Here is a 12,338-nt window from a genome sequence, read left to right as displayed (position 1 = left end):
TGACATTTTTTGTTGCTATTATTTTATCATCTGTTGATATTTTCTAACGGTCCAGATCATAGTTTAGAGTTTGTAGAATATATGAGTTTGCATTTGATCACATTCCTATATATACATATAAAAGTGAGGTTGTGATCCGTTGCTAACTTTTCTTAAGTTGCTAACTTGCTAACTCATCAACGTAGTGTATTAAAAATATCAATACGATGATAATGAAATGTCAACATAAACTTAAGTTAATATTTTAATACATTGTGTTGACATTTAAATATTAACGTCAACACAATGTATTAAAATATTAACTTAAGTTTATGTTGACATTTCATTATCATCGTGTTGATATTTTTAATACATTACGTAGATGAGTTAGCAAGTTACCAACTTAAGAAAAGTTAGCAACGGATTATACCCTAATAAAACTGAGTTTATAAATATAATGAGAAAAAATTCTTAAATCATAAATAAACGGTACTCTAACTATTATAATTAAAGAAAAAAAAATACTCACTCCGTCCCCAAGGTTTATCCCAATTTTTGGAACTATGAGAGTGAATTTATGGAACTTTCTAATGATTTTGTAAATGTTGGGTACTAAAAATGTACAAACTCCATTTTTTGAGTAATTTATCGTCAATACTAGAATTTCTTTATCCTTACAAAAAGAGATTAAATTTGTTGAACTTTCGCTGGGATGGATGCGTACAAAATTTTTCAGAGATTTTTAAATTTTTTTTCTTTCTTTTTTCGTAAGTACATAAGTATTATTTTCCTAAAAAACATTTATGAGTTGATAAAAAAACCATAATATTTTCATCCCACTTCGGGTATTTTTCACCCCAAAAGCTAGGATGTATGCAGACCAACCACCTCCACCTCGTCAAGCTCTACTCGCGAAAGACAGGGATCTCCGACGTTCCACTGCACATGCCATTGTCCATGTTGTTATTGCCCACAGTGACGGAGTCACATAATACCTCCAAAATTTGTCTTCATAAGGTATCTAGATATAGCTATTACTAATATTTCCTCCGTTCTTTGTTAATAGAGACATTTCTTTTCGGCGCGGAGTTTAAGAATGATGTGTTAAATGGATGGTGAAAAAGTAAAAGAGAATAAAATAAGAGAGAAGAAAATAAGAGAAATGAATAAAAAATAAAGTAAAAGTGAAGATTACTTTTTGCTAAAAATAGAAATGACGCAATTAACTTGCATTTTTCCAAAATTGAAAAATGAGTGTATTAACATGAAACATGATTGTTAGTCCAACGGTATTGATCTTTCCCTTGCGAACCTCATTCATAGCAAAATTACAAGTTTTATGCTTTGTTATAAATCTTTTCACATTTTATATAACTTTTACCTTTTTTAAACATTCTAATATGGATTCAAAAATAGAAACCTGATTATATATTTATTATTAAATATATACATTTATATTTTTGAAACCTATACAATTCGCACATAATATTTTTTTCAAATCTTTAAAAGTATTTTTTATATCCTCAGCATTTTAGTTTTAAAATATTCTTATGCATTTTAATTCCATATAGTTTCGTCATAACATATACTCACCTCGTCCGCCATTAAGAGCCCCGGTTTAAATCTAAAAAGTGTCCATTTCGATGGGGGTGTAAATCTAAAAAATATTAGCTCAAATAATGTAAAGCATGTATAAATATATGAGAACGGTCGTGCAGCTAAAATTCAATGATAAAGCTCACTTGTTATATTTCTTAAGCCTAATTTAATGACACATTTTCCTATCCTTGCAACAAAGAAAAAACTGCAGTAAGGAGTTTTTTTTTTTTTTTTAAATCAAAACTGCAGTAAGGAGTTATTGACCAGTTTTTGAGTTACAAAGATAGGTCACCTGACACAAATATATTTTTGTACAATTATACGAGGCCATTCCAGCCTAAAATGCCTGCAATTTCATCCAGTCATCTACAGCGGCATCAGTCTTCTATGTTTGAAGAACCATAAAAATGTCGAAAAAATGATGGCTCCGCTAACTCCTGTGATAACTAGGACCCATTTGAATGCACCAGTGTTGTTGAACATTGATATCTCAAAGTTCATGCCAAATATACCGGCTACCACTCCAAATATTGCGACGACAAAAGTTGCAGTAGTCAATAGCAGCTCAAACTGTATAAGCTGGTTCCGAACATTATCCTGCAGATAGATTGTGGCGCTTAAAATAAAAACAGGGCTAAGAGGGAGACATCATAAAGCCCCTGAGAATTTTAATATCTCAAAGTCTGTTCAAATACCTTCATCCAACACCATGATCTAGAAGAAGAACAACTTATGATTGAATATTGCATTGAAGCGGATTGAATCAGGACTAGACAATAGACATGTATTGGCGATAGCTAATAATTATGCAAACATAAAGTATATTGTTCCTATAACTTGTACACTATGCTTCATCAGTACTACCCAGGATGCATCAAAAAAAAAAAAAAATCTATGCCATTTACCCTAAAGAGGAAGACATCTTTCTCCAAGTGATAAGAAAATGAAAAGGAAAAAGAAAGAGTAAGGCCCATACCAGCTGGATATTGATGAAATCTTCTGTATCGTCAATATACTCCTTCAACTGAATTAATTCAAGGTAATTGTTAATACCACAGGAGTTGGAGTAGCAGAAATTGAATTTTATAATTATATATTATACCGAGGTCAGCTTGTTCAGTGTGCTGTCGATAACAACAAAGTAGGCCTCCAACAACATTTCCAGCTCTTCTATATTTTCCGGGGCACTTTCTGAGCTCCTTACACTTTCATGTCTGCTCCTTGCTATGCTAAGGCATTTCTCAAGCTTCCTGCTGCTGTCAGGAGGTGAAGAAACAGGAGAAACAGGAGCAGAGAGAGACAATCCGCCATCATTTGATCTATATCCTACCAAAGATTGATCACCATAAAATGAAGACTCCATGCGCCTTTTCTTCTCGGTGAGATACATTTCAGCCATGTCTCCATCGTCATCCATCAGTTGTTCTATCTCATCCCTGACCTAGATGATAGTAATACAACTATAAAGGGAGCAGAAATAAGAGAGAAAAAATAAAATGTAACAGTTGGATGAGCTGATATAACTAGCTACATACCTTCTGGACTCTCCGAGTCAATGCGACAAGCCTGCTTTTTAGTCTACGAACTCGTTCCAAATTTAGTGTGCTGATTTTTGAAGTAAGTTCATCCAACAGCGGATATGCTTCAATCTCCAATTCCGCTGCCTATCAAAATTGGAAATTTTCCAAATGCACATTCAATTACATTAGACATTTTGACCAACTCTTGTCGAGCTTCACATTCATACTCTTTTCTTAACAGCTAAATGCTGTGGTGTTATTAATTATTATACAATTCATCCTTTACAGTATGTTTCTATGTACATCCAAAATTCCTACCCAAAATGGTCAAAAGTCAGAGTTGCTTCTTTGCATGATTAGTTTCTAGATAGGTAACAACTTGGATAAAAAAGAATTAAGCACAGAGCAAAACATCCAAATTGTATAAAATCCAGAAGACATTCAATTACAAAACCTATATCATGGCATATGTTCCACTGTTCCAGATAGCTGTCAGATAGCTGTCAGATAACAAAATTCACGGGTAGGGTATGGAAGAGAAACACTAGATTTCAGGCTTAAGCTCCGGAGATACAAAATATACGGTGCATGTTGTGAATGCAAATATTGGTATCCATCAGGACAGAATGTATATCTACTAGATTCTGGAACACGTGGAAAATCAATTAACTAGAAGATAAAAGAATTAAGTATGCATCATTGCATTGAACTCAAGTTATTAAGTTTTATGGTTTTACCTTTACATCAAAAGGAAAATTTTCAATGCTTCATACAACCATTTGTACTTTAATACCAAAATAGAAATCAAACGACGAATGATGTAAACAGCTAAGGTTTGCTTGGTCCCTTCCTAAATCACAAAGAACATACTTTACATATCACTGTCATGCAGCTTAAGCTGTTATTGTTATTGGGAATATGCCTTTTTACTATATATATAAACATAATTTCATGTTTCTTATCAATTAGGGAAGCAAAAAAGAGATAAACAAAGACAATTCAGTAAGTCCCATCCAGCATTCTCTGAACAACATGGTGCTGAGAGACAAGGAAGGATCAAAGGAGCAAGCTCTTTTGACATGTACCTGAGAATCCAAAAATGTACAAGCCGCTTCCAATGCAACTTCAAGGGCTCTGAACTCAAATGGTAGGTAATCTGGAGATGTGTTTCCAAACATATTGTCAAGATTTCTGCTTCCTCTCCTTCTGCCAGAATCTGGACCTTCAGACTGCTGCCAAACTTCACCTACTCCTGCAGCTTGTAACCGTCTCTGCAATTCCACCACATACTGCAGAACATAGCTATCAAGGGAGTTTAATAGCAAAACCTCATCTGCAGTAATGATACATCGAATCTGTTCAAGATTTACAACAATCGCTTTCTCTCTGCCGAGAATAGTAGATGGATAAACGAATAATGGGTCTAGTAATCTTAGATCACGTGCAGGGAGATCACATCGACGCATTATACTGAACTTGTCAACCTCAATCACTCCGGAATTCCCTGTTACATCAACACGTATCCATGATCGAAGGCCTTGGCCACGCTTTTTCAGGCCTGAAACATCAACTCCCTGAAATGGAATACGGCCAGAGGCAGATGCCCTGTATGAATTGTCTCTCAGATTTATAGCTGACGCAGGTTTTGGTGGGAGCAGACGTTCTTTCAGGTCTGCCATCACCGAACAGATTCCTCAACTACAAAAGAAAGTATACGGCAGGTGAGTTACAAAATTGGGGAATGAAATATAGATCACCACCTACATGCTGCAGCACATTTTAGAAAACACTATCTACAAAGTCCAGAATTGAGGTTAGGCTTTAGACATGGTGAACCATTAACCTGAAAGTGATAAACATGACTACATGATATTAAGAGGTCCAGATTTTTGTGTTGCTTCTGTATCAAAATGTAGCATAAATGACTTAAGAAAGGTGCTACTTTCTCCTACTTATTCTGAAAATCCCCATCTTCACTAACAAAACTAAGCAAGCAGTCTTCCCCTGCCTCTCCTTCTTATCTTGCAATAGAAAAGATCTTGTGGCCAATATCTATTTCTTATCTCAATATCTTTCTCTACAGTACTTTGTACACAGACATAAACAAGCATATTCATGCTTTCCATTGCATTTTCATGCTAATAGATCACATACAACATTTTTTTTCTTATCGCCACCTCAAACAAAAAAACAAACTATCTTTCGATCAGAAACTCCCCAGAAATAACCATATAAACCCTTCTTTTTTCTGGAGACAAACAAACGCATTCATGTTTTCCCTGGAATTTTTCATCCTAATATATCACACAAACATATTTTTTCATCAGAAACCCCCCAAAAAATAACCATATTGCAAATGAATAATTTAATACAATCAACAAGTTATTAAGCTAAAAGCAGTGTCAATCAAGGCAATGATCAAACTTAAATTAGAGTCAAATAGTCAGTGAATTCTCCCATCAACAGACCAAAGGAAGGATGTGAGACAGAATCAACACAAACACGATTCAAGAACAAACAGTAAGCAAAATAATTAGTCCAGCCAGAGGAAACTCACAAGCATTCGCAATATTGATGTAAAACAATTACAGCAGCAAATCAAGCATTCGAAAAAAGAAAATTAGGGTTTCTCGACTGAGTAGATGAATTCGAATCCAGAGTCAGACAAAATCAAGAGAAACATTGACGAACATATTTGCTACGGAAAAAGCAAGGGTGCAGAAGGATGCAAAATTGAAGTGGTGAGTGAGGTTCGGGAATTACCTGAATCGTGAGGATTGGTGGCGGCGGGAATGATGAGTTATAACGGTGAAGAAGAAACAATCTAATGATGAGTTACTGAGTAGTGATTACTGATGTTTTATGTTTCTCACCTTCATTTTATTACTATTATCTGTACACATTTTTTTAATAAGTAAAAAAAAACAGATCTAAAATAAAATGAAGAAATGGCAATCTATTTCCTGGATTCTGGATGGGGGCCCAACTTCTATAGATACATGATGTGTAATTTTAAGTCCTTTACAACAATATAATTTTGCACTCAAGTTCAATTAATTAACCCAAATATTACTACTTCGCTGCAAGATTACAGGGTCGTGTGTAGTAAATTAAGGTGTCGATCCACAGGGAAGGAAAGATTATTTAATTCTAAAACTTGGAAAACTCATACTAAGAGATATTTTGATTTGAAGATTTTTGGTTAAAGATCAAGCAAAAACAAACAAACAAAGGAACTAAAACGATTGAGACAAATGAAGAGAATAGATTGTTACTCCAAACAATTGTAGACATCAAGAGGATTTATCTTAAAAATTCGATTCTATTTCATAACATACGGGACAATTAAGAGCAATTAAGGCGAATGCACTAAACATGCTAAACACCATTGGTTTGAGAATAGCTAAACACATATTCTAAAAAACCAAGTTCCACAATTCTAAAATCCTACGGAAGCGCTAGATTCATAGAACCGTTTCAATTATGCTCGACATCCATTATCACTTTGCCATCTAAACGAATTCAAATGATAATTCAATACTACCTTTATCTATCTTATTTCAAGCTAAAGAGGCGTCAAAACAAGATTGTAAAACTATCACTAAAGATGCACCTAAAGAGATAGATTAATTCATAAGGCAAGTAGCAAAGACAATTATGAAATAGAAACGAACATAGGATAAATCACGAAATGTATTTGTCTAACAACATGTTTGGAGCAACAATGGAGTTCTTAGCCTAACATGATCAAACTAAGAACAAAGCTAATGGAGATAAAAATCCTTGAAACCATGGAGCTTGAAGATGATGCAAATTTGACTTTGGAGAATTCTTATTTTTCCAACTTCTTTACCAAGAAGACACGTAGCACTTCACACACAAAATTCTCACAAATATGTTTTCAGCCCAAATTCGTACACCACCCAACTATACAAACTTAATCTCCCAATTTGATGTTTTTCGATTTCTCTCCAGATTCCTCTGCTCCAATCCCCTTTTCTCTCCCAATTCCTACTCTTGATTTCTCTCAATTTTTGTCCTCCTGCAACCGTCTGCCCCATCTCCAATCTTATGCATCCCAACTGCTAAGAAACTGCAAGTTTGCAGTTAAAGATGAACTACCCGGCCGGGTAGAATTTTACAACTGAAAAATCACCCGGCCGGGTGACTGAAATTCGACCCTTCCTGGACTCGCGCTGCTTACTGGATCTCACCCGGCCGGGTGGAATTTTAACTCCACAAATTCACCCGACCGGGTGACTGAAATTCCTCCCGTCTGGACTCCGTATTCCTTACGAAACGCACCCGACCGGGTGTGTTTGTTGGTGCAAAACTCACCCGGGCGGGTGATTGCTGCTGCTGCGTGAAACGGCTGTTCGGAGCATTGGGCGTCATTTCCGATGGATTTCCGGTGAACTGATGTCCTCCGCGCTCATCCTCAATGATTGTGGGATATGCAGCAAGAGGTGAGATGGCTCCAGATGGGGTGATCCTCGTCAGCATGCTTGTTACATATGCTGTGCAAGTGAATTTGTTGCTTTGAATCTGGTTCTGAGGTTGATCCAAAGAATTTGGAACATTTACAAAACTGTCCCAGTTAAGCTGTTTTCCATAAAGGTTCGAGCTTTCGCCTCCATTATTCTGCTGTGGTTGGTTTTGAATGGTGAATTGACTCTGCAAATTCATGGAAAATATGTAGCACTTGGGGGAAAAATATAGACAATATGCTTCGCATCAAATACCCCCAAACTTGAGCTCTTGTTCGTCCTCGAGCAAGGTTGATTTTAAGCACAATAACTCAACAAAGTCTAACCCACAAAAAGTTTTCATCACAAAGAATCATGTAGGAACGTGAATGACAAAATCTAAACCCCCAACAATTCCAATAAAAAATTCCCACTCTCAAGAACAATCACCTATCAACCTAGAACTTCAAGTCAAGGTGCATTTCAAAGTAAGTCCAAGCATAAGATCATACAACTCAAACCATCATCATTGACTCGTCAAGCATTACTAATCACGTAGACTCGCGGATTTCAAATCAAACTTCATTAACTCTACCAAGCTATTTACAAAACATCCACAATGCATCAACGAAAAGGTCCAAGGTCTTCGTTCAAGGTTGTAATGGGGCTAGGGATGAGGTAGGATAAATATGGATAGTCAGCTCAAAGGCTACACATTTGAGTGCCAAATTCTTCCCTCCTACGACTTCCTTCCAAAGATCAAACAACAAAAATTTACAACCAAACTCTCACTCCCCCAAGCTTGAGATCTATTCTAGACAAGATTACATCATACAAATATAGAAGCTCTATCTTTATTTCACAAATTTTTTTTTGCTTTTCCAAATAAGACCTCGACTTTTGCAAATTTGGAGGTCGTCTTTTACCATTTTTCTCTTTTTTTCTAGGAACTTCATTCTTTTCACCTATACATTACATCAAGTCTAAAAAAGTCTACACTTCTACCATTCACCACCCAACACTCAAAACTCAACCAACAAAGCTCAAACATGTTTTTAGCACCCAAATAGTAGCAAGGTCTATTGATGAGGCTAAAATGAGGCTTATTTAAGTAGCTAAGTGATTGGCTAAGTGTTTACACAAATGATAGGAAATTAAGCTCAAAGTGGCTTCTAGGGGATCATGTGTAGGACTAGGCATGTGATCATTTGGCTATGGAGTTCATCCTAGTGCCTTATCCTCCCAAATCATTGACACAAATGAATACAAGCGGTTCACTCGATAAAGCAAATCAATCCAAGATAATCTCCACAAGACATGTAATTTTCATACTCTCCCCAACTCAAGAAATCGGATGTAATCACAACATGCTCTTTCAAACAAATCATGCACAAATTCCATTCATCCTAGGCTTCAAAGATCAAGTAAAATCAAGCAAGATTTCCTAACCAGAGAGACGAAGATCTAGCATGCATCCGTCAATTACATGATTCAAAACACTTTAGCAAATAATACACCCAATAAACATGCATCAAGCATAAAAATCATTGACAACCCCCCCAAACTTGAATGCTTCATTGTCCTCAATGCATGCAAAGAAGAACATAAAAAGTAAAGGGAAAGAAAACTCCCCCAAACTTGGCATGAAATCCATAGTACATTTGGGTGGGAGGGTGGGCGTATATTCCTTTGCAGGTGTGCTTCCTCCTAAGCTCCAAATGAGTCCTATCTCCATATTGCTCCTACACAGATAACAAAACCTACAAAACGAAACACTCAATTCAAAATAAATGTTAGAGGAAAGAATTGAGCAAACAAAACCTCCAACATAAGAAATAAAAAAAAGAAAAATAAAAACTTGGGTTGCCTCCCAGCCAGCGCCTTTGTTTATAGTCGTTGGCTCGACTTTCTTCATCCTTGATCTACACTTTTGAGTCCACTAGTGTAGCCACTTCTCTTGCCTCCAAGCCACTTTCAACTTCAACATAGGCCTTCAAGCGTTGGCCATTCACCTTCCACAGATTGTCATTTTTCTGATCTCGGATCTCAACAGCACCGTAGGGGTACACCTTGTGCACCACATAAGGACCCCACCATCTTGACTTGAGCTTGCCCGGAAACAGTTTGAGCCGAGAATTGTATAAAAGGACCAGTTGTCCTTCATGGAAATGACGAGGCTTAATGGCTGCATCATGTATCTTCTTAGCACGTTCCTTATAGAGATCAACACTCTCATATGCATGAAGCCTAAACTCATCCATTTCATTCATGTCAAACATTCTCTTCTCGGCTGCCGCATCATAATCCAAATTGAGCTTTTGCAAAGCCCAATAAGCTTTATGCTCAAGCTCTACCGGCAAATGACAAGCTTTTCCAAAAACCAATTTGTATGGTGAAGTTCCAATCGGGGTCTTATATGCCGTTCGATATGCCCACAAAGCATCATCTAACTTTTGAGCCCAATCCTTTCGAGACGGCTTCACCACTTTCTCAAGCACCCGCTTTATCTCTCGATTGGAGACTTCAACTTGACCACTCGTTTGGGGATGATAAGGGGTAGCAACCTTGTGTTGGACACCATACTTCCCTAGGAGGTTTTCAAACAACTTGTTGCAAAAATGAGTTCCTCCATCACTGATAATGGCTCGAGGTGTCCCAAAGCGGTTAAAGATGTGATTCTTGATAAACTTCAACACCACTTTGGCATCATTGGTTGACGAGGCCGCTGCCTCTACCCATTTGGACACATAATCAACAGCTACGAGAATGTACTGTTGCCCATTAGACTTGGGAAACGGTCCCATGAAGTCTATTCCCCAAACATCAAAGAGTTCTACCTCGTGAATGTTGTTCATTGGCATTTCATTTCTCCACGAGATATTGCCGGTTCTTTGGCAACTGTCACATCTCTCTACATAGGCTTTTGCGTCCTTGAAGATCGATGGCCAATAGAATCCGGACTGAAGCACCTTAAATGCTGTTCGACGAGCTCCAAAGTGGCCGCCATATACAGAATCATGACAAGCAGACAAAATCTGAAGGTGCTCATGCTCTCCAACACACCTTCGAATCACTCCATCACTACAAATACGGAAGAGAAATGGATCTTCCCAAACATATGTGCGAGTGTCACTCAAAAACTTCTTCTTTTGGTTAGAAGACAACCCTTCTGGTATAATACCCGTGACAAGGTAGTTCGCCAGATTGGCAAACCACGGCACATATGCTTCCCGAGCTTCCACTTGCAACACTTGTTCGTCGGGAAATTTCTCATTGATCCTTTTTTTTCTCTCATCTTCCGTCTCTTCCAATCCCTCTAGTCTAGACAGGTGATCAGCTACCAAATTCTCGGTCCCCTTTTTGTCTTTAATCTCCACGTCAAACTCTTGTAGTAAGAGAATCCATCTCACCAACCGAGGCTTTGCATCTTTCTTATTCATCAAATATTTGATAGCTGAATGGTCCGTGAACACTACCACCTTCGTGCCAAGTAAATATGCCCGAAACTTCTCAAAGGCATACACTACTGCTAACATTTCCTTCTCCGTCGTGGTGTAATTCAATTGAGCTTCATTGAGTACTTTGCTAGCATAGTAAACGGCATGTAGGACCTTGTCTTTCCTTTGGCCTAAAACGGCCCCCACAGCATAGTCCGAAGCATCACACATCAACTCAAACGGCTTAGACCAATCGGGTGTGATAATGATAGGAGCTTCGACTAGTTTTTTCTTCAGCAACTCAAATGCCTCAAGGCATTTCTCATCAAAGACGAATTTGGCATCCTTCTCAAGTAAGTTGCAAAGTGGCTTTGCAATCTTTGAAAAATCTTTGATAAAACGTCGGTAGAATCCCGCATGTCCAAGGAAACTACGGATGCCCTTCACATTTGTTGGGGGAGGTAACTTCGAGATCACATCAATCTTAGCCTTGTCCATCTCTAATCCCAACTCCGACACCTTATGCCCCAACACTATGCCTTCATTGACCATGAATTGACATTTTTCTCAATTGAGCACGAGATTCGATTCTTCACATCTTTGTAAGACCCGTCTCAAATTTTCTAAGCAAAGATCAAATGAGGATCCAAAGACGGAGAAATCATCCATGAAGATCTCCATAATGTCTTCATTCATATCGGAAAAAATTGCCATCATGCAACGTTGGAATGTAGCCGGTGCATTGCATAACCCAAAAGGCATCCGGCGGAAGGCATAAGTTCCAATAGGACATGTAAATGTCGTCTTTTCCTGATCTTCCGGGGCAATTGCAATCTGATTATACCCCGAGTATCCATCCAAGAAGCAATAATGAGAATAACCCGCAATTCTATCAAGCAACTGATCGAGAAATGGCAATGGAAAGTGATCTTTTCTTGTCGCCTTGTTCAATCTTCTATAGTCCATGCAAACTCTCCATGAGTTTACCAATCGAGTTGCTAAGACTTCATTCTTTTCATTGACGGTCACGGTTATTCCTCCTTTCTTCGGTACACATTGCACCGGGCTGACCCACTCACTATCGGAAATGGGATAGATCATCCCAAATTTCAACAATTTTTTCACCTCTTTTTCCACCACTTCTTGCATAAGTGGGTTCAACCTTCTTTGTCTTTCTCTTACCGGTTTAGCTCCATCTTCCATCAAGATTTTATGCATGCATATAGCGGGGCTAATTCCTTTGATGTCGGCAATGGACCATCCTAGAGCTTTCTTGTGTGACTTCAGTAGCTCTATTAATTTGGATTCCTCTTCATTATTCAACAAAGCCGATACTA

At 37.7% G+C, this 12,338-nt stretch overlaps 1 protein-coding gene across 2 annotated transcripts; it reads right to left on the bottom strand.

The window, feature by feature from the left end:
* Window positions 1-1,698: 1,698 nt before the first annotated feature.
* LOC121743375 (magnesium transporter MRS2-1-like) lies at window positions 1,699-5,962 on the bottom strand. Of its 2 annotated transcripts, none has more exons than XM_042136667.1 (6): window positions 5,862-5,962; window positions 4,184-4,796; window positions 3,114-3,242; window positions 2,681-3,019; window positions 2,555-2,602; window positions 1,699-2,175 (listed from the first exon to the last, which is right to left on the bottom strand). In XM_042136667.1, the coding sequence occupies exons 2-6, from the start codon at window positions 4,775-4,777 to the stop codon at window positions 1,945-1,947; spliced, it is 1,341 nt and encodes a 446-aa protein (XP_041992601.1). In that variant the 5' UTR covers window positions 4,778-4,796; window positions 5,862-5,962; the 3' UTR covers window positions 1,699-1,944. The 2 variants fall into 2 exon arrangements, with proteins under 2 accessions (XP_041992601.1, XP_041992600.1); XM_042136666.1 differs by lacking the exon at window positions 5,862-5,962 and adding an exon at window positions 5,656-5,849.
* Between the last annotated feature and the right edge of the window lie 6,376 nt (window positions 5,963-12,338).

Source organism: Salvia splendens, chromosome 8 (genome assembly GCF_004379255.2).
Source record: "Salvia splendens isolate huo1 chromosome 8, SspV2, whole genome shotgun sequence".
Lineage (NCBI taxonomy): Eukaryota > Viridiplantae > Streptophyta > Magnoliopsida > Lamiales > Lamiaceae > Salvia > Salvia splendens.
This window is presented reverse-complemented; position numbering and strand designations above follow the sequence as displayed.

Excerpts from the sequence above, each read along its gene's own strand:
- LOC121743375 (XM_042136667.1), bottom strand. The coding sequence starts at position 4,777 with ATGGCAGACCTGAAAGAACGTCTGCTCCCACCAAAACCTGCGTCAGCT. Across the intron at positions 3,243-4,183 it reads GTACATTTTTGGATTCTCAG|GCAGCGGAATTGGAGATTGA; the intron begins GTACATGTCAAA and ends CAATTTTGATAG. Across the intron at positions 2,176-2,554 it reads ATTTCATCAATATCCAGCTG|GATAATGTTCGGAACCAGCT; the intron begins GTATGGGCCTTA and ends ATCTATCTGCAG.